Source organism: Aspergillus alliaceus, assembly GCF_009176365.1.
Source record: "Aspergillus alliaceus strain CBS 536.65 unplaced genomic scaffold BDW43scaffold_27, whole genome shotgun sequence".
NCBI classification, from domain to species: Eukaryota; Fungi; Ascomycota; class Eurotiomycetes; order Eurotiales; family Aspergillaceae; genus Aspergillus; species Aspergillus alliaceus.
In genome coordinates this window covers 289,322-309,676 of record NW_022474710.1, presented here as the reverse complement: position 1 = coordinate 309,676, position 20,355 = coordinate 289,322, and the positions used below count along the sequence as shown (strand labels likewise).

The 20,355-nt window shown below is 45.5% G+C and overlaps 5 protein-coding genes across 5 annotated transcripts; 3 read left to right on the top strand and 2 right to left on the bottom strand.

Annotated features, from left to right (window-relative positions):
• Window positions 1-149: 149 nt before the first annotated feature.
• On the bottom strand, window positions 150-2,295 carry BDW43DRAFT_300941 (class I glutamine amidotransferase-like protein; the record flags this gene model as incomplete). Its single annotated transcript, XM_032044977.1, has 9 exons — window positions 150-265; window positions 311-449; window positions 509-680; window positions 738-826; window positions 993-1,046; window positions 1,110-1,202; window positions 1,517-1,869; window positions 1,922-2,159; window positions 2,218-2,295. 9 exons carry the CDS (start codon window positions 2,293-2,295, stop codon window positions 150-152), a joined length of 1,332 nt encoding a protein of 443 aa, XP_031899439.1.
• A 1,812-nt stretch (window positions 2,296-4,107) lies between these two features.
• On the top strand, window positions 4,108-4,713 carry BDW43DRAFT_311986 (cell wall mannoprotein 1 family protein; the record flags this gene model as incomplete). Its single annotated transcript, XM_032047274.1, has 2 exons — window positions 4,108-4,452; window positions 4,501-4,713. 2 exons carry the CDS (start codon window positions 4,108-4,110, stop codon window positions 4,711-4,713), a joined length of 558 nt encoding a protein of 185 aa, XP_031899438.1.
• Window positions 4,714-10,278: 5,565 nt separating this feature from the next.
• BDW43DRAFT_279026 (uncharacterized protein) lies at window positions 10,279-11,237 on the top strand. The gene has a single exon (XM_032042253.1). The coding sequence runs from the start codon at window positions 10,369-10,371 to the stop codon at window positions 10,876-10,878; it is 510 nt and encodes a 169-aa protein (XP_031899437.1). The 5' UTR covers window positions 10,279-10,368; the 3' UTR covers window positions 10,879-11,237.
• Window positions 11,238-12,117: 880 nt separating this feature from the next.
• Window positions 12,118-14,030, top strand: BDW43DRAFT_320071 (major facilitator superfamily domain-containing protein; the record flags this gene model as incomplete). The annotated part of the gene is made up of 10 exons (XM_032049019.1): window positions 12,118-12,136; window positions 12,239-12,395; window positions 12,465-12,545; window positions 12,610-12,629; window positions 12,701-12,751; window positions 12,813-12,884; window positions 12,997-13,145; window positions 13,176-13,376; window positions 13,433-13,584; window positions 13,739-14,030. 10 exons carry the CDS (start codon window positions 12,118-12,120, stop codon window positions 14,028-14,030), a joined length of 1,194 nt encoding a protein of 397 aa, XP_031899436.1.
• Window positions 14,031-17,038: 3,008 nt separating this feature from the next.
• BDW43DRAFT_107058 (uncharacterized protein) lies at window positions 17,039-17,425 on the bottom strand. Its single transcript, XM_032037841.1, has one exon. The coding sequence runs from the start codon at window positions 17,367-17,369 to the stop codon at window positions 17,073-17,075; it is 297 nt and encodes a 98-aa protein (XP_031899435.1). The 5' UTR covers window positions 17,370-17,425; the 3' UTR covers window positions 17,039-17,072.
• Window positions 17,426-20,355: the final 2,930 nt, after the last annotated feature.

Sequence of the window (20,355 nt, the reverse complement as noted above, 5' to 3'; positions counted from 1 at the left end):
AATACTCTCCTCTCGGTAAACATATGGACGGAATGGCATGTACAACCAATATATCCTGAAATCTCCTGGACTTGTAATGTCATGCTTTATTATAGCTATACCACGCTCGACTGATGATCGGTGGCCCCTGCGATCTATGCACAGTGTTATCACTTACACGTATCAAGCATACCGACAAGAGCACTCTTCTCGTTCTGTGTAATAGTCATATTATACACCGTTTTGACTCGAACCCACATCTTCGCATAGGTGCAGTGATACGAAGCTACTCAGTTAGTATGTAACTGAATAAAATTGTACAAAAGCTTACCCAAAGGAGGCTTCCAATCCTCTGGTCCATCATCGCTCTTCTCTCGATTGACAGAGTTCGTCACTGCGACGAGCTGAGGGTTATCCAAGTCATTGGCCAAAGCTTTACGTTGATCGGTGGTCCAATCCGAGGCCCCGCTCTGTTTTGTAATAGGCATTAGAGCACAATAGGATAATATCAGGATCATAGTAAACTTACCTTCCATGCATTTGAAAGTGGCACAACATGGTCGATATCTAGATCGCTCTTGTCCTTCCAGGTCTTTCCGTCATACGGCGAGTACCATGTTCCACTGGTCGGAGAGCAGGCACTGTTCTTAACGATGTCTTTTCCATCGCGAGCTAGGACAACTTCCCGAGTATCGCATTGACTTTTCAAAAGTGTGTCAGTCATCTAGATAATATAACGCGTGGGTGACAATACATACTGGCCCTGGCCGATCCAGTGAGGGAATTTATCGCGGTCGTAGCCGTCCTGCGAACCTTGAGCTGCGACTGTTAACCCAGCCAACTCGTTCTCAGCAGTAGCTGTCGAAGGGACTCCCGGTGGTGTTGGAACCGGGGCAGGGGCAGGGATAGCATTCACAAGGGGAAGGGCTAAAAGGGCCAGCACAGCGAGCTGAACCATGATGGGCTAGGAATATGGGCCGATACACCGGTGTACAACACATCGTGCCGGTGACCTTTAAATATGTGGCCGACGGGCCTCCAGCTCTATCCCTTGCATATCTCTTCATCTGTCAGTGTAACGTGCCTAAGCCAGTCAAAAACGCATGTGCCCGGACGGATCCTTGGCGTACATGAGCGGATACAATCAAGATGTACACACTCTGCAATGTCGCATCGCCTTTGGCCGCTGCTAGAGTCTTGGCCAATTTAGTACTTGAACGGCCCTGTCAATTCCCCAAATGGCAGGTCTTCAAGAAATTCGAGTGGGGTGCTTATCAGTCAACGCATCCTTCATATCTCCGGTATTTGAAGATCACACTTGGCATTGAGCAAGGCTGATTCGCCCACTCACGCATGGGAGAAGGGATTATCGCTGTCAGTGTTAGATATACATTGGGCCGTCGGAGTCCGACGAGGGGTAAACAACAAAGTTAAATAATGAAGAAGATCATATATTCTCATAACAATTATACATGTCATGAATTATGCAGACATAATACGATTAAAGCCCCAGAGCCTTCAAAATCTCCTTTCCGACGCCGGTCGCACTGGCCGGGTTTTGACCGGTGATCAAAGTGGCGCCGTCGGACGTCTTCGAAACAACGACCTTCTCGCCCCACGGCTGATCGGCCTTGACAAATTTACATCCCGGAATCTTGTTCATCTCAGTCTCTACTAGGTAGGGCATGAGCTTGGTTAGCTGTGCCTGTTCTTCCTCGACGTTGGTGAAGCCGGTCACGGTGGAGTTTGCTAGCAGAGGCTGTCCGGACTTGGTAGTCGCCTTAATGAATACGGTCGGACCGTGGCAGACAGCGGAAACGGGCTTCCCGGCAGCAGCAAAAGCCTGGATAAGGGCGAGGGAGGTCTCGTTGTCGTGAAGGTCGAACATAGCTATCAAGGTTAGTCCGGAGCCGCTATCACTATAGAACTAGGAATTCCTTACGTCCATGACCACCGACATAGAAGATGGCATCAAACTCGGAAACCCGAGGCAGGAAATCGGCCAGCTTGTGTGTGTTTTTCCAAAGCGACTGCTGCTCATTCAAGAACTTCGTCGACACGGGATCGCTCTCGAACATCTTGACGGAGTCGGGGTCGAGAGGAGCCTCACCACCCTTGGGGGAGGCGACGGTGAGCTCAACCTTCTCATGGAGGACCTCCCATGGGTGGGCAAACTCAGGCTAAATTCCTCATTAGAGCTGTTCAATGGACGGATGTCCAGTATACATCGATACGTACAAGGTACCACCCGGTGTGGTGGTTATGGCCAGGGATCTGGCTCTGGGAGGTAAGGACAACAAGCACCTTGGGAGCCATTTTACCGGAAAGTGTGAATTGTGGTATTTCTGCGTTGACTCGTAAACGCTCCAAGTGAGGGTCCAGGTCGAACTTATATACAGCATAGTGGGGCAGCGAAGATGGATGACATCACATCTCCCGAGAAACCGCTGAAGAAAAGTGACTATTCAACCTTACTGGTTCTAGCCAATTCCTGGCATTTCCTCTGACCCTTTTGAGATCAAAGTTTACTGAAGAATCCCTCAATACAGCTATTGAACCAATGGGTACTTACGTGGACGAATAGTGTATGAATCCCTGAATAACAACGCAAATGAGGCACTTGGGGAAGACTAATCTTATCGAGTGGAGAGACGCACGAGTTACATACCGTCCCTTCGGCAAATAATCCCTCCGATTCGGCGCCTAACTATTATTAAGTTTCCTAATCATGGTGGTACACATATACAAGTGATGGTCGGTGAGGCTTCATGCGCCGAAGCATTTAGAAGAAAATGAATCTATATTTCCTGTTGGCCCCTATGTTTTCCTCTTGAAGGATATGACCCCACTGGATCGAATGCACTGAGGCCAAATAGCACCTTTGTGAGTATCTTATAAAGTATTGCTGACGCTGTTCGTTAAACCCTCAGTTTGAGTGTCACATTGTTCGGGAAAATGAAGTCAATTATTGCTTAGACCTCTACGTACTAGAATGAATCGCTGTACCAAAATCCGCACCTGTGATGAAGACCGACTTCTGCTGGCCGAAGAGGAGAACCACCGGTACGGACCGGTTTCCTTCGAGCTTTTGTCAATAGAGCCGCCAAGGCTCCCAGACTAAAAGTATCTGAGTATGCACCTATATCAAAGTATCGCAAGCACTCTTGTGGGATTTAGAATGGTACATAGTCTGTGCCAATTCTTTGAGCTTCTTTAACCTCCTTATCTTCTACTGTTTGACACTGACTATTGTGTAATGGCATTTCCCCTTCCTAATACATCTGACAGAGTGAAGGGTGTAGATAAAGAGTACCTGAGGGAGGATTCCTCTTACTTCAGCAGAGCGGGAGAAGTGGACAATTTCAGTTATGTTAGAAGAGCTTAATGCCATCCTTATGAAGACGGTGTTATCCTGTGTAATAAGCATCACTGGGGCTGGGTATGCTAGGAACCCTGGAGAGCAGGACTACACCGGAGTATATCCCTCACGCCATGATAGGCTGGACTGGTGGCTAAACGCTGACTGTCAGTGAGATGACATGCCCTTCTCAAATCCGGAATCTTAAACTCTTCGCTGCACAGTAAGATTCCGCTGCCTGAGACAAAAGTCAGGCTTTCATAGACTTTGAAAGAGTGAATAACGTTAGTTTTGAACAAAGTGAATAATGACCTGTCCATGTGAGTACCTGTAATGCCAAGGCATGAATGGTAGATATCACAGGATGTCCAAGTAGTCTAGCTAAAACTGTCTCCCTCTACAAAACCTAATCAGGTAACAGCTTTCTGGGAATTTACTCCAAGGTAGAAAATATTTTATGGATTAGTATGCTAGAGTGAATGAATTCATATAGGGAGTTATTTAAACTAATGACCTATCTACCAATTAGGCCTCAAGCACTGCACCTATATAATTCATTGGATGCGACAAACCTATATAATAGGTCAAGCGCCTATGTTTTGACGTAAGCTAGTTTTTCAGATATTCACTTTCCCATATGCCTCATTAATGGTATATATAAAGATGGTGAAATCTATCCCTGGTATTCACGAGGCTCTCCTTCACCTTAACTTCCAGCACAAATTCCATTGCATAAACAATAACCTTAGCCTATTATTTTGAAACCCACAATGATATTCAATAATCACTTCATCATTCTTGTTACCCTCGCACTTCCTTTCATCAGTTCTAGTCCTACCAAATATCGTGACGCTTCCGCCATCCTCGAAGACTTCCAACAGCTCGATGTACACATAGCCTCTCTCAACAGCGCTGTCAAGGAATACGAGCCCGAACTCCAAGATAAGCTGCAGATTGAGCGTCTCCATGTTAACGTGGAATTGGACATGATTCAAGCTACGAAGGATGTTCATGCCGCAAAGACTTTTGGCGAAAAGGATAGTGAAGCAGTGACAAGTGCGACTACGCAGATGCAACCTCTCTTCAAGACTTACCTCCAAGATATAGGTGATAAAGTGAGTTGACTTGATTATCTATAATTGGTGGGGCTAACATGATGCTAGCGGCCTGAATTTCAGGAGGAAGGCCATGCTGATCGCATATATAAACATATCAAGGAGTTCCGAGATAGGTATCATACACTTGTGAAGGAGTTGCAGCAGAAGGTCACTGTCGATGATGGAAAGGAACTTGAGGGCTGCATCCAGGAGATTGACCAGAATTTCAACCGTGCGCTCCAGGTGTATAGCGAGTTTGAGCCAGAGAACACCGTGTAGGTTGAGGGTATCTTGTGTCTTAACGTTACAAATAGTTAGGATAGCTTTTGGGGCGAGACATAGTTATTTATTTAATTTACTGCTTTCCCACATTCACATTCAGTAGCTATTCCGCTATTTCAGATATCACACCTCGGCTAGTCAGGTCATGGTCGGGACGCTTCAATCATCAGCTTTGTGAAGCATTTGGTTCCAAGAAAGCCCTACTTACCTGGCTTCCATAAAGACTGGTAATGGTGCCCCCCGCCTCAATGGGGGAATATTCTTAATTTCCCATCAGTGTGGTTGAATTTGACAAGCCAATTGAAATATTCAACCCGTTGAAAATTTGTGGTAAACTGTTTCAGTTCAAGTCCCGACGGGCCAGTATTTGGAAAGGAAAGGATAATGGGACATAATGATTCTGACCTTAGAGAAGCACTTTGGATGAAGTCCAAGGGATTGTACGGCATATTGTGTACCGTCGACTTCATTACTTCCACTGCGTTCTCCACCGGCACCATCCATAAAAAACCATTCTATACGGGTGTAGGACCCCCCCGCAACGCTGTAGCTGTTTCGTATATTTTGAGGTCTCGTCTTTTATATAGTTGAAGTTAAAGCTGCTCAAGGTTTTCCGCCAGTAAAAGCGCTCACCATGGTCAATAACTTGAATAGGTGTCCCTTAGGACAACCAAAATGAGTCCAAAAGAGAGGCTGATATCCTGTAGTGCACAGAGGTGCTACTATAAGTGAATCTTCATCCTGGTGAAAAAAATGCTGCCCAGTTGCCTTAACATTTGCTTCTCTGGCCTGCGATCAATTATGGTTAGGGACTGTTGCACACAGGACTGTACGCGCGGTATACGAGTGTTGGCTTACTGTTTTCATACTTTAGTGGTAGAAGTAGATGTAAAAAGGGGAGGAGGGAACTGAAGATCTTACTTTGTCTTTGGTCCTGTTTCTATTTAGCTAATTTTAATACTATCCCAGCGCTCTAGTTGGCCTTTACAGGTTACGAGGCACGACTGAGGTAGGAGTAATGCGTGGCTATATTTGCAGGGAAGAATCGACACTGGTCAAGTTAGACCTTTATTTCAAGCTAACTAAACTATCGGGGATGTGCCAAATTGGCCCTGTGGGGTCGCGTAGCATGCCCTAGCACCAGGGGGTTTGTCCCTTCTGTGGCGACGTATCAAGAGAATGTGGTTTCAGCAATCATCAGCTCCTTTATGAGAAATCCAAACATAATTTTCAAAGAAAAAAAAAAGAAATTTCAAGAAGTGAATGTGTTCCTGCAATCATCAACTCCTTTATGAGAAATCCAAACATAATTTTCAAAGAAAAAAAAAGAAATTCTAAGAAGTGAATGTGTTCCTGCAATCATCAGTTCCTCCAAGGCAAATTCAAATAGAAAGTAAATTCCAACAGGGCTTCGACCCCAAGTCTGACTACAAGAAAAATCCAGTTAGGACTTGATCTAACAAACTCCAGTCTTTCACGTCTGATATACTGATATGTTAAACTATTTGACCTCGAACTCCAGAGAGACTGAGTAAATTGACACAGCGGAACCCGAGACCGGCAGAGACAGGAACAGAGTGACAGTAATTCTATATGGTTTTGGGTCGATCAATCGCGAAGTAACGCTGGCATTTACGGTAATCTGAGCTGAATGTTCCCGTGTTGTCAAAAGTAGGTTGCGCGGTTTGCTTGCCGAAGTTGACGGTAACCTCAGTGATTTCTGCACCGTTGTCCCCATTCCATTGGACAGATAACGACTTTAGCTTCGCGTTCTGGTCCGCTGGAGCGGGGATAGGTAGAAAAACATAACAAGTACAGGGATTAACGCTCTTCGGAGTGATGGTACAATAGTGGGTCAAAAGTCTGATTACACTCAAAAAAATAAAAAAAAACGGAACAACTTCAAAATCGATTTTCTCAGCAAATTCAAATGGATTTAATCTACAAATGAGTTCTATAGGTTCCTCATTCAATACTTTGTATACCAGCCACATGCTCGATGTACAGCTTGAAGTCTACGAGGCATAGATCGAATTAAGCGATCTATCACCTCCTGGAATATAGCCCACCAAGCTTCCTGAATATGCTTTCTAAAGCGCGTCCAGTCAATTTTTGATCTTCCCCCTAGAAAGAGCATAGAGTAGAGCTCCAAAAGCTTGCGCTTAAGCAGGGCCCCAGATATGCTCTATAGGGTTTAAATCAGGTGAATAAGATGGCCAATCCAGAACCTAAATTCCATAGAATTTAAACCAGTCCTGTGCTTCAGCTGAAACATGAATTTTTGTATTATCCTGCTGAAATATAGTGCCAGGCTCATAGATTGGTAAGAGGCCCTTTTCTAAGCAAGCAATATATAATTTTGTTGAATAACCGCCCCGGCGAGCTAATTCATCCCGCTCCATAATGATCAAATCAGATCGGCCACCTAGCCATATAGAATCCCATACTATTTAGGAAATATCTTTCCATAGCTTATTAGGTTCACTAGATTACACCTGTAGGCTTCATTTAAGAAATGAAAGACATATTGAGTAGAGAAATTAGACTTTCTCTATACCAAGTATTTATCAGAAAACATAATTTCATTCCAGTTAGTATATCTTAGCCACACACGCGCAAATTGAAGATGCTTTTTAGCTATCTCAGGCCTTAGAGCTATACACTTCTTGCTTTTCTATTTTTTTAAATAAAATCGCTTAAGAACCCGCTTGATTGTTAAGGCAGAGACCCCAGAATCACTATTTGCACATAGGGCTCTGTAGCTAAGTTTTGGTCTCCGGCAAGCCAACAGATAGATATAGCGCTCAGTAGAATAATCAAGCTTTGCAGGCCTTCCCTTTCTAGAAAGTGATTGCAAGGTGTGATTGCGTAGAAAACGCTTTTTTGTTGAATAGATTATATTGCGACTGACACCAAATTGCTTAGCCAATTGAGTTAGAGATACCTTGTTTTCTAGAGCAGATAGAATGGCTGCTCGAGTCTCAGAAGAAAGCTCTGCATTAGGCCTTCGATTTCCACTTATCTCCATCCCAAAAGCCCTCGTTTAGATGTAATAGCGGGTGGTTGAAAAAGGTGAGTTCTTTCGACGCGTCGCGGGAACACGCTAGTGTAATCAGCCTTTTGACCCACCTTGTAACACCATCATGTTGGCACGTAATGGGTGCTGTTCCCATAACCTTGGGCGGCGACACCGCTAGTCGAGGTATAGTAAGTATTAACCATTGTTAATGACCAAGAAGTGTGTCTAAATTTGAAAGATATGAAGACAGTGAATAGACTAAGGCATTTGAAGGATGAGGAATTGTGGAGGTAAGATAGGGGTTTCTGCTGTTGGAAGCAGGAGAAACACCGGTTTTTATAGTTCTACAGCACGTTCACCGGTCAATGCAAGAAAAGATGCGAAGACAGAAGCATCCAATAATAGTAGAGAAATGAGCCTAGGCATTACTGAAAGGTGCTTTCCAGAATGCCCGCATATGTCTAATGCATGGTCCTGGGGAAAAAAAAAAGAAAGCGCACGACACTTTAGACTGCGTGGGGGTTGTTGCTTTCACGATTTAGGTCTGTGAAGTACATTTGTTGTTCTCTCCAACTTGACTCATCGTTATCCGAGTAGTGAAGCAGAACGCCAGGGGTAAGTGCCACATTGAAGTTACATACGGAAGTGGCACGAGTGTGTGTCCGAGTTGTGATCTAGCTGGAGGTGTATTTTCATATTTAGCTTGAGGTACTTCGACCTCATTGACAAAGCCAGGCGGTAAACCCCGACACTAGTGCCCGCTATGTAATGCCTGGTGGCAGTGCAATAAATCCGGCTTCCACAGCCGATGCCAATGAGCCTCGCTATAGGACGGAGGTATGAAATCAAGATTGTATTCATTTCCCCATTATCTGTGGGATACAACGCCGGGTAGCTCGGACTCAGATGCGGCCGACCATTCGTAATTCAAAACTTGTCAACCTTTCAAGCACGCCAGAAGTAGTACAACGGAGGCAACCATCAGCCCTCGTACAGGCCTGGGACGTGTACTATTTGGCCCTGGCTTAGGTCGGTCGCTATTTCGAGGCTTTCTCAGGTAGCCACTGTTTGCTCCCTAGGGCTGTCGGCCCGTTGAATCAGCCATTCAGAGAGACGCGAGCACGGCTTATATCAATAAGGGAGAAGAGAAGCAATGACAACCAATAACTTGATGCAGCCTCTTCATCAGTCACTTTGCAGTACACTAGTCTTCGGCAACGCCGATAGGCAGACCCAAGGTTAGGTATAACTTATATTCAGCTAACGCAGAAATCCAACGGTCCAGAACAGTGTCGAGGTCACGAGTCTACAACCCATGCAGCCGTTAAGCTTTCTGCATAACTAGCCACGCCTATAGTTGGAGTGTAATTATTATCGTTCATCCTAGGGGTGAGGTAAAACCTACCATTGTCAAGAATATGGCCCTACTGCTTGAAGTGAGGGTCGGCGGTGCGTCTAGAACCTACAATCCTTGGCGTTGGCTCCTTCGCTTAACAATCCCTCACGATCCATCCCCAGTTAGTTAACCTAGCGTATTTCCCGTCTTTCCTCGGAAGCTGTATCCCATAGATAATGGCACTTTTTATAATACTAATATCTCAACAATTAAAGACAGTAGAGATGTAACGCTGTCCGTAGATATAAATATTGACTAGTAAAGAGTACTCTACGTTTTAAAAACTCATACGTAGATTTTCTATTGCTTTCAATACTAAGCTTTAAAAATAAAATAGATGCTATGTCTGCGGGATTTTTGTCAGGAGTCAAAGTGAACACCCAGCCGTGCCTTTCACATCACTCATGCCGGGGTTCTTCCTGCAAATGGCCACGGAGGGCAGATTCGGAACCAAGAGGCCTTTTGCAGATAGTGCATTCCTAGTCCATGCCACTATAGGCGATATATGGACCTCAGTCTATATTTTAAGATTTGTAATTCGGGGCGCAACGAATGCCGTGAGAGCAGTGAAGTGGGGACTCAGCGAACGACAATGGAAGGGGCCGAACCCGAACGTTACCATCTTCTGTCGGTTCCATTGTTGGTATTTTGACTTGGCCCTATCCGATCGTCGGCGCTGGATGGTTCTCGTTTTCACAGCTATGATGTGATAGTAATATTATCTCTGGTCGTCTAGACAAATAGTATTAAGTTCCCCGCCTCATGCCTAAAATACCAAAGCTGTATGATGAAGGCTCGGTCCGAGCGAGGGGACATCCGGTAGGCGAATCAAACACACCGCTGTTCTTCTCTGCATACACTAATGCATCAAGTCTGCAAGTTATCGAGACTGCATGTCAAGCAGCTCAGGTCGTTTCCGTTGCGTAATGGGATCACGAGTAGTTGAGATATCACCCAATCGTAGACGAATCCCGGGGCATATGAGAAGACCGCCAACTGAGGGGTTTGTGTTGACCTGTATTATATGTGTTTAGCAGCTCTACTCGTACGAGAAAGAATACGGCCAATAGCGGAGAGTGCAATGACAACAAGAAAGGTATATAAACCCCAATACGAGAACCACGGACAGACCACGAATGTCCATTACATATCACACTCCCATTGTCAGATATCAACGTCCTCTATTCATCCAGATTACTAGTTGTCACACCTCGCCCTGTATCCTTTAAGCACCACTATGGCTGAAATCATCATCAAGAACAACTACCCCCTCAACTACGCCGTGATCTCCCTCCTGACCAAAGAGGCCCTGCAAGACGCAACCAATCTCTCCCTCACCACGACCAAACTCGGGGGGATGGACCGCTACTTCGCTACCGGAATCATGGGCGAGGGCACCAGGCCAATCGACGTCCCTGCGGGGAGCGATAAGGATGGGAACCCCACTTCGAGAGTGAAAATCACGGGTAATTTCGCCTGGACTGTTCGTTGGGACTGGGACCCGAAGAAGGGGGAGCATGTCAATGCGACGTTTACACAGAAGAACCCAAAGACGACGCACAAATACGCGATAGAGACAAAAGGAATTCCGGGCGGATCTGAGCAGTACCAGGTGACGATTGATAGATTTACGCATGTGACTGGGTATAATAGGAAGGAGTATGATGCAGCAGATGAGAAGACGAAGAAGAAGCTGATGAAGGAGTGGAGTGATAATGGGCGGAAGGCATGGTTGTTTATGTCTTAGTGATAAAATTTGCAAAAATTTGCAGTCCAGCAATAATGAAGGCTAAAAAGCGGAGGAAGTCCTGGTTTTACAGTTAACCTTGCCAGTTAAGAATGGCATCCTGCTCCACGACTTAGACTCGCCGCAGAATTAAGGACCCGGGATTCGAAAGAGCTAGAACTGCTTTGTGTATGTAATAGTTCTTCAGCTGATAAACCAGCCTAAGGTCCAACCGTGCTATGTTCGATGAGAACAAAACCCGGGTGTAGTTGCGTCGAGCAATATACCCTCCATCCTTCCAGCGTCGCATATTCAGCTCGGAGGGTAGGAACGACTTTTGCTATAGATCCTGGCTAATTCCCTAGTTAAGTCAGTAGCGAACACCATTCGGTGACATTTGGACACCGGCACCGATCTGTGTACGGTCAACCATTTTTCGAGAACTAGAGCCTACTTCAATTATAGGCTTACCTCAGAAAGCTCTGGGGTAGATTCATACACCGTAACACAATGTCCATCCCGAGCTAGAGCGCCGATGCCAGCCCCCACGATTGCGATATCCAGCTTTACTGCAGATGTACTGTTCCGAGCTGACTGAAGCACATTGTGCTATGGATTGGTCTTCACCTAATGCGATAGAACCTATGGAATTAGTCCAAAAAAAAAGGAATTGACCCTTGATTCTTATACCAGTTACTTTTCTGCTACCTTTAATACTATTACTAGAGTGTCGGCCCGCCGTTATCTCGAACCCTGGTTAACTCTGATGCACCTACTGTGAACTAAATGGAAATGCCTGTTGACCCACATACGGGGGTACTACTGTTGTAACATCAATCTAATCACACAGCCCGTGTTTCATGGACTCGCCAAATGAGAGGGAGGTGATTTTCGGCCGGAATGCCTATGTCAGGAGGAAACAGTGAACTCCGAGTAGTAGCGTTTAAGTCTTGAGAAATAACAGAATTTTGCCTCAAGCTACATTGATTGAATCTAGATACTTGCAACCGCGACCACGATTGTGCTGTTTTCTTCGTTGCTCTGCCTTGGATCGCGGTCTTGCGCCTAGGTCCAAGGACTGCACTTGTGAACCATTTTGCATTAGTAGGTCTATTTGCCAACTTGAATTGGCTTTTTTTACGGCAGAAGTCTCCTCTCTCCTCCCTTTCTGGACTCTGAGACTTTTCTAGCTGTGCTGCATTCTTCGTCTGGTGTCAGCAACGGAGGACCTGTCTAATATACTAGACAAGCTTCAGTACAATGGTGGTCTATAATGCGAGTCAGTGATTCCCATTTCAATTTTGATTTATTCAACTCGATTTTGAACTCTTTCCCACACTATTAGCGGCATGGCATGGTCGATACACCGACATTCCCATAGAGGCCGAACGAGGCGATGTCACAGTTGATTCTGGCAGAGACAGCGAGGAATTCGCCAACACCCTACCACATATCAACGAGAAGAGGTTGAAGCTCAAGATCGATGCCCACGTTTTGCTAATCTTGTGTGTTCTGTATTTTTTGGCATTCCCGGGCTGGTGTGTCTTTTTTCTTCTTGGTCTTTCCCCCTTATCAAACTTTATACTTACCTGCGTCATGTCAAATAGCATTAACATGGGCCATGCAGTCGATTTTGGGCTCCAAGAGGATTTAGGGATGGATCCTCAATCGAATCAGTTTAACGTTGCGTTGACGATCTTTTTTGTGCCATATGTTTCTGTTAGAAATCCCATCGAACATCGTCCTCAAAAGATTACGGCCCCATGTCTGGTGTATGCCCCTAGCGAGATGCAAATATTATGTCGCTATTTGTTATACGGATGTAGCTGATGTTCCTCGCCAGTGTCTAGATGCATGTTTTCCTTCGGTATATTGACCCTCGGTCAAGGCTTTGGTATGTTGTCCACGAAGTTCTCGCATGAAAGCAGAGAGCTCTAATATATCGTATTGAAAAGTGAAATGTTATGGCGGCCTTCTGGCGACACGTTTCTTTCTCGGTGTGACGGAACCGGGAATGTTTCCTGGGTGTAAGCAGATCTCGCAGCCCTAGAGCCAATATATTGGGAATGGATAGAACCCAAGAAAAAAAAAAACTAACCTGCGTGTCCAGGCTACTACCTAATCGGAATGTGGTACAAGCGGTCCGATGCACTTCGCCGATATACTTTTTTCTCAACTCAACAACGCTCGATGGGGCATTTGGGGGACTGATTGCGTACGGGACTGGTACTATGCAAGGTATGAGAGGATATGGAGCCTGGCGCTGGCTTTTCATAATTGAGGGAGCCGTAACGTGCTTTGTTGCAATCCTCGCCTAGTTTCCCATCTCGGACTTTCCTAAGCAGGCAAGATGGCTTACTGAGAACGAGCGGCGATGGGTGAAGAAGAGACTCGAGGATGGCCATGGGGACAAGTCGGCGGAGTATTCCATCCGCTTCACTGACGTGCTCAATGTCCTCAAGGACTACAAGATCTTTTTGGGTGCGCTGATTTACTTCTCTTTCTTGGTGCCGTCATATGTAAGTGATTCGTCCTTCTGGCTCTACCTGAGAGACACTAATGACCATTTCATTAGTGCTATGCATATTTTTCGCCCACTATTATCAAGTCCTATGGCCACAGCACTCTTCAGACGCAATTGCATTCTGTCCCTCCCTCAGCTATGGTCTTTTTCCTATCCCTAGGGATCGCATTTGCGTCAGATCGATTACAACATCGCTATTATTTGTCCTTTTCAATCTACTAGTTGCCATTGCTGGGGTCGCGATCCTACTAACCATCCACGACAACCCTCGAGTCCAGTACGCCGCGCTGTTTCTTGTCGTATTTGGCCCATATTGTGGCATGCCGGTTGCTATCTGCTGGTTTACCATGAATCTAGGCGGCCACCGGCGGCGCGCAATCGGTACCGCGCTGCAGCCGGATTTGGCGAAATTGCGGGAATCGTCTCCACGTTCCTGTTCCCCTCAAAGGACGCGCCATACTATCATGTCGGATATAGTGTGGTAATCTCATTTTTTACCCTCGCTGCTTTCTGGTCTACTTGCTACTTCCTTGCGTGCTGGGCGCAGAATCGCAGTCGGGATCGGCTCATGGCGGATCTGGACAGTTCGTGTGAATCAAAGGAGGCGAGTGAAGGCGACTTGGCTGCGTCATATCGATATATGCTGTAGTTCTGTGAGGTGCAGTGGCAGATAATTGGCCTCAGAGTAATGGTCCGAGTCATTAATCCGCTCTAGCACTTGTAAGTTATAAGGGGCTTCGCGCTTTGATTGCACCCATATTCGGGGGTTTCGTCTTAAAAATATTTTGATGCCTGGCGCGTCCGGTAGGGTTACTATAAACAACTTTGAATTGACCCATCGTTATATCCAGGTCTCAATCATGACCGTGGCTTGTCTTGATCATCAAACTTTAACCTTGGTATTTTCTCAACTGATCGACTGTTAATTCCAATACACCATGGCGATGATGACCCTTATTACCTCCGTTTTTACGTAGGGGTTGTTTTTCTCCCTATTCAATAATAATAAGGGTATGGAAATGAGAGCTCGTAGTCTGCATATGCATTTCTGAATGAACCTTAGACTCAATGGGCCGTATCTGTTGCCGTATTCCCCCACCTGATGATAGAGGCCCTGCTGCTAGCGAATCAAACCTACAGTGACAGTAACAAATTCCCCCAATCCAAGATATGGACATCCAGGTAGATTAGAACCACTTGTTCAAGCCTTCACAGTCATCTTGTTATTCGTTTATTAAAGTTGGAGCCTAGGGCACGTATCACGCATCTCATCCACTTCAGCAAACTTGATCCCCTTATGAGATTGGGCGTGCGCTGCTTGTATACTAAGACTACTTGATAGCACTAAGTGCAACCCAAGAAGTGTGTGCTGCAGACATTTACGTACACTTTGTTTTAGATCCTCTATAGCTGCGTAAACATTGATTTAGATTCTTTGTTCTGTATTTATTTAAGGCTCAGAAGCCTCAGTACAGAGCTTGTGCGCAACAGGTCTGAGCATGACGTACAATAAACCAGTAAGGCATTCTACAGGTGCACAGCCCTAGTAAACTTAGCGTTAAGCTACAGCGGGGCTCTAGAATGATTCGTGCTATGATCGTGATAGAATATTACCAGCAGCTAGCCACAGTGTAGACAAGGATCATCAACCGTCGCGCTTCTATACAACGGAGGGGTTACATTTAGAGGCCGAATTCGCCCTGCGGGTAGACTTGGCTGTCATTTCAATGAGACCCTACATAATAGCAAATGACGAAATTGGCACCGTCCAACTTTCAGCCAGCCGCTCAACCCTTGCGGCCCCCGCGGAGAAGTTTTGCCGGATTTTAGCCAACGGTTAATCCACTCAGGGGTGGTTGATGGCAATACTGATATTCTCCTTTATCCGTGCGTCTAGTGCTTGTGTGAGTTATGTTGTATAAGAATATGCCAGGTGTGACTATATTGTTACAGTAAAGTTGATTTCAGCCAGCCTTGGTATGCTAGCTAAATTTGCTAATGCAGTAGAGGCCGAAAAAGTGCAGGGAAAGAGGATGGCTAGCTGAAGTTGCAAGTCAGCCGACCTCAAGACGTCGTCAACTATTCTAGCCAACCGCTTAATTTAGTCCTGTCAGTATCTGCAGATAGCCTTCGGCCGAATCATCCGGATGGCAACCTATTAAAATCTATACTATAGCCACCCTCCCCGACCCGCCAAAGCAAGTCCGACCTTGATGCCACTAACTTAATAATAACTGAGTAGCAGTATTTTAATTCTATTGTAGGCTAATATAACTGGAGGAGTATTTGGCTAAAATCGGTAGTCTATATCCCAGGGCTGTTAGAAACTAGGCTATAGGCTCTTTGACACTCCTGCTAAATAAACAAAAACTTGACCTCTCTGATGTTACCTAACCTAACCTGAAGACCTACAGTTATATCATATTGACAGTAGTTTGTTGAGACCGAACAGTAACAGGGGTCCAGTACCGTATATTAAATTAGAATAAAGACTAGTAAGCTCTAGTAGCGGTGAAGTTAACTCAGTAAGCTATACCGGCTCTACTTACTAGGATATATCTTCAGCTAAGAAAAAGTCTTACCACACATATTATGCTGATAAAATCAACGATGGTCTAGATAATCTCCTATAATTGGACCGGCATGTCCGAGAAGCTGAGTTATAATTATTTATGATGATTCCGTCTCAAGCCTTGTAGACCAGTCTAAATTTCTAATTCATGTTCCTGTTTCTACTTGAACAAAATTACAGTTTTCTCTTCTATTGGCGGTGTTTCCATCACATAAAATACAAATAAATAGGGCCTCTATCTTCGTCTCTTTAGAACTTCTCTTGCCTGACAGATATTTCTACTTCTCTGCTCTTCTAAGATTCTACCACTAACCAGCCTTATTGCATGCTCCTCCTCATACTCTCGTACGGAAATTGCTAGCCTTTGGCGGCCTTATGACCATCGTGCAAAATACTCGTTGTGCTGTGGCGTGGAGGTCAACTGCCTCCAACGGAAACAGGCTGCAGGGGGTCGCTAAGATCACGCACGCGATAGGATAGCGGTAATACAAAGGTGCCTGAGGCGGGGCAATCGCTATTGGCCGCCAATCCAAGTGCCTGCCTTATCAATATTAACTTTCGAATGGGCCGATGAACCCCTCGGGGGGAAGAGCGACTCTTAGCAGCAGTCTCTACGGGCCGGCCTGGAACAGCGGGCCGCAATTATACTCGCAACATTGATTCGACGACCGAACAAGACTGTGTATCCATCTACTTCCGTAGGTGGTCAAATCACTATGCACATGTCAGGTGCCTACGATACTAGGTAATTCCATGGGTGTATTCAATAATAGTTTTTGTCCCGCTATTTACTCAATCTCCGGTAGACATTAATATAACCAGATATAGCCTCTCCGGAGCTGTGCTTGGATAGATGCTTGTATTCTATTTAAATAGTCACACAAGATATTGATATGTCTCCCTGGGAGAGTTATGTCAATTATCTTTAGTATATACCCGAAGCGTATGGTGAAGTCTACTCTTTTCTAGCCTGTTTGAATTTTTTTTTTTTTTTTTTTGCACTTTCCAAAGCCGCGGATCTTGCGCGATGAAATAATGGGTTTGGCTGAGAGCCCTCTCGGGTTGTATACCGACTTGGTGTCTTGGCTAGCTGAAGTTCTCGGTTTATATATATATATGTTATCGTCCATTCTCTATACTATTGTTAGCCGGACTTTGCCTTTTAGTATTCACTGATTTGTTGAATAATATATTGCCTACTTTGATATTCTGATCTGTGATCAATTGCAGGATGGGTTGGTTTATTTTGCGGCGAATGGCGGAAAGCCGGTCACAGCGCAGGAAGATATCCACATCACCGATGTTGGACATCTGTATAGGGGATTCGTCCACTAGTTCTAGAAGTGGGATATCCACACCGAGGTCGCCTGATACTCCACACGGCGGCAAACCCTGGGAAGGGCGGTATCTGACCATACAAGTTAGCCTTGTACCATATTTTCGTAAGGAAACGACCTACATCTCATCCATCATGTAACCAAGCCACAGAACAAGGATTTGCTGCTGTTATTCTCTGGCGTGGGGCCTGGAGTTACGCGGTTGCCGTGAAGTCCGAAGGAGTGACACGACCGGAATGCTATGGATAATAGACTCTTGTAAATGGGTTTCACGATGCCTTTACATGAAAGGTATACTTGCTAGACATTGTTAGTATCTGCCTAGTTGGCTGAAGGTTATCCACCCAACGCGCAATACCGATGAGGGCTTAAATGCTCATTAAGTCATATTTGCGCAGCAGGGTATCAGGAACCACAGCTATTGCTTTCTTATAATAGACCTGAGACTTTACTCTTTATTCACTGGATCCAGGGTTGTAGAGTGACCGATAACGGTAGCCAATTGTTAATGCGATATCCAGGCAAGCCCACCGGGATGGGTCACGGGGAGGTCTTCTACTATATCTGTTGAGAAAGACGCTAGTAAATATTTTCGAGGGAAATAGTGGGAACACATTCGCTGTACGAGTGAAGAATGTTTCTAAGACTTCAATCGTTTCCTGTTGAAGAGGAAGTGCCGTAAATACTGGCTAGCCGGCCGTGGGTTAGGTTGGTATTAAATCCGTTCTTTCCAGATACCTGGTAATAGTTTATACCGTCACGCAGTGCCCCCAGAAAGTGACCGGTTTTGGCTTGTGCCAATTCTTCCCATTGAGCAGGAAAACAGTGTAGTGGCGTTTTGGATGCTGTAGACTGTTAGCGGCATATTTAAGATACAGAACCGGGGCGAGAAAACAGCCGTATCTTGCCAGATAGACTCAGCCAATCGTGAAGGAACGGTCTTGACCACTGCTTATACAATATGAACTCATCAGCCTTCTCAGCTTGGCTCTGGATGCTTCTTTCCCGTCCTGGATAGGAGACATCCTGTGATCCTGTTATCAGACACTGCGGTGTATAATTATTATTGTCTCTATATAGGAGAGTCAACGACTTCATTTAATATGCCGCTTACGAGAAAAGAAAAGCTCCGGTTCTCTTACACAATACCAACATGTCTGGGTGCACCTCTGCATCCGGACGGACGCAAGCCGCGCCGCGCCCATGACACAAAGTACATGAAACGTAGCCAGCTTTTTGCTCACACCTCATTTCCTACTGTGGCAAAGCTCATAAGCCTAAAAATTCCTACCAGGATGGAAGTAACGTGAGAAAGGGTACTAAATTACAGTTCATTAGCCCGATCTTTCTTAGCCCATCGTATTTACGGAGTCTAGACTTCGGTGAATCTCGTATGAGAGATCCATTCTTGTTGTCCGTGATCTACTCCTCTGCACGAAAGGATTAGTTCCTCCTCGGTAGTTGACAGCGTGGCCGCGACGTAAAGTAATACATCTATCAAGGCAGGGTGGACGAAGGGGAGTTTTAGGCCCCCTACACGTTCATAATCCCTGATGTTATGCAACGTCCAATCAACACAACAAATGTTATGCTAAGCGTTAAAGCTGGTGCGGATTGCATAGACGCATAAGCCCCAATAACTGGGACGATCATACCGTAATATTGCATCCTCTGCATAAAACCCTAATTCAAAAATCATATTCCGGAGACGATGCCAAAGACCTAGCATACTGTTGCACATAATTGACCATCAAATTGCGGGAAATATATGCTTCCACTAAAGGTAAACGCTGCATGCCTTTGCCTGTAGACTCCTGTGGCAAGGTCGCCAATCGTATACACGTGTTCGACACCACCGCTGTTACAGGTGGCATGCACTGGTTTACTATATGAAACTGCTAATATTCATTGTGTGCCTTTATACTGACTCTGCTAGCTACAAAGGGAAATGTACATGGATATGAAATGAATCCCACTTCCCTATCCCTGACAGTTCATTCTATCGTTCAATCTCTTCTCCAGCTCTAAGAGACTATGTGCTGTGTCTCTCATAGTTTCCTGTAATGAGTGGAAGGAAGCGTTGAGAAGTGACTTGGACTTTTCATCGGAGACTCTGATAGTTGGAAGTTCATATTGACTGGGCCGACCAATAGGGACCCTTTTCCTAATCACGGGGACGTCGGATCGAAGAATGTAGTACACTTCCTGATAGCTGTAGTTGCCGGGGAACTAATAAGGAAACGTTCACCTACCCCCTTCTCAGACATGAATGCGGAGAAGTGGACTTGGGTAACGTCACGAACATCCGCAAAGACTGGGAATGCTCTTGGACGCACATCTATGGAACTCCCGTTTATCAGCTGGTAGATATCAGTAGCGCGGGTATTCAGTTGGGTCAATGTAGGAACATGATGCTCTATGGGGCCATAGCTCATCTACTCTTAAGGAATTGCTCGATGGCCCGGAGACTCCTAAAATCTATTGCCTCAATAGGGTGAGGGATTCCAAAGAGAGATAGCTTCGGGGCTTTGCAGAAAAGGACTCCTAATCTCACCCGACTTTGACAAGCGTGTCGAGTTCTACAAGCGCAGTTTGGTGCAGTAAACTTTGGCTTATCCCTTGATAGATATAAAGAACTCACAAAAATCAGTGGACCTGGTCATCCACAAGGTTAGCATTTGAGGACACTCATATCCGAGATGTTCGTTGTCTCGTCGATTTCAGCCTCCAATCCGCCCATTTTGCACATATCCTTTTTACCTCCTCTATTTCTACGGTGGGTGCATGGATCTCCCAGCATGGCCCATCCACTTCTGAGATACCTTTAGAGAAACCTGATGTGGTGCTGCGTCAGGGTTATGGAGAATCCAAGTTTGTAGCCGAGCGTATCTGTTCCATCTCCTCCTCTCACTGTGGAATACCGACAAGTATTTATCGAGTTGGACAAGTGGGTGGACCAGCAACGGAGAAAGGGCCCTGGTACCGACAGGAGTGGTTACCTTCACTCGTCGCAACTTCAAAAACGCTCTAAAAAATCACTCGGACGCTTGGTCAGATGCCGGTCG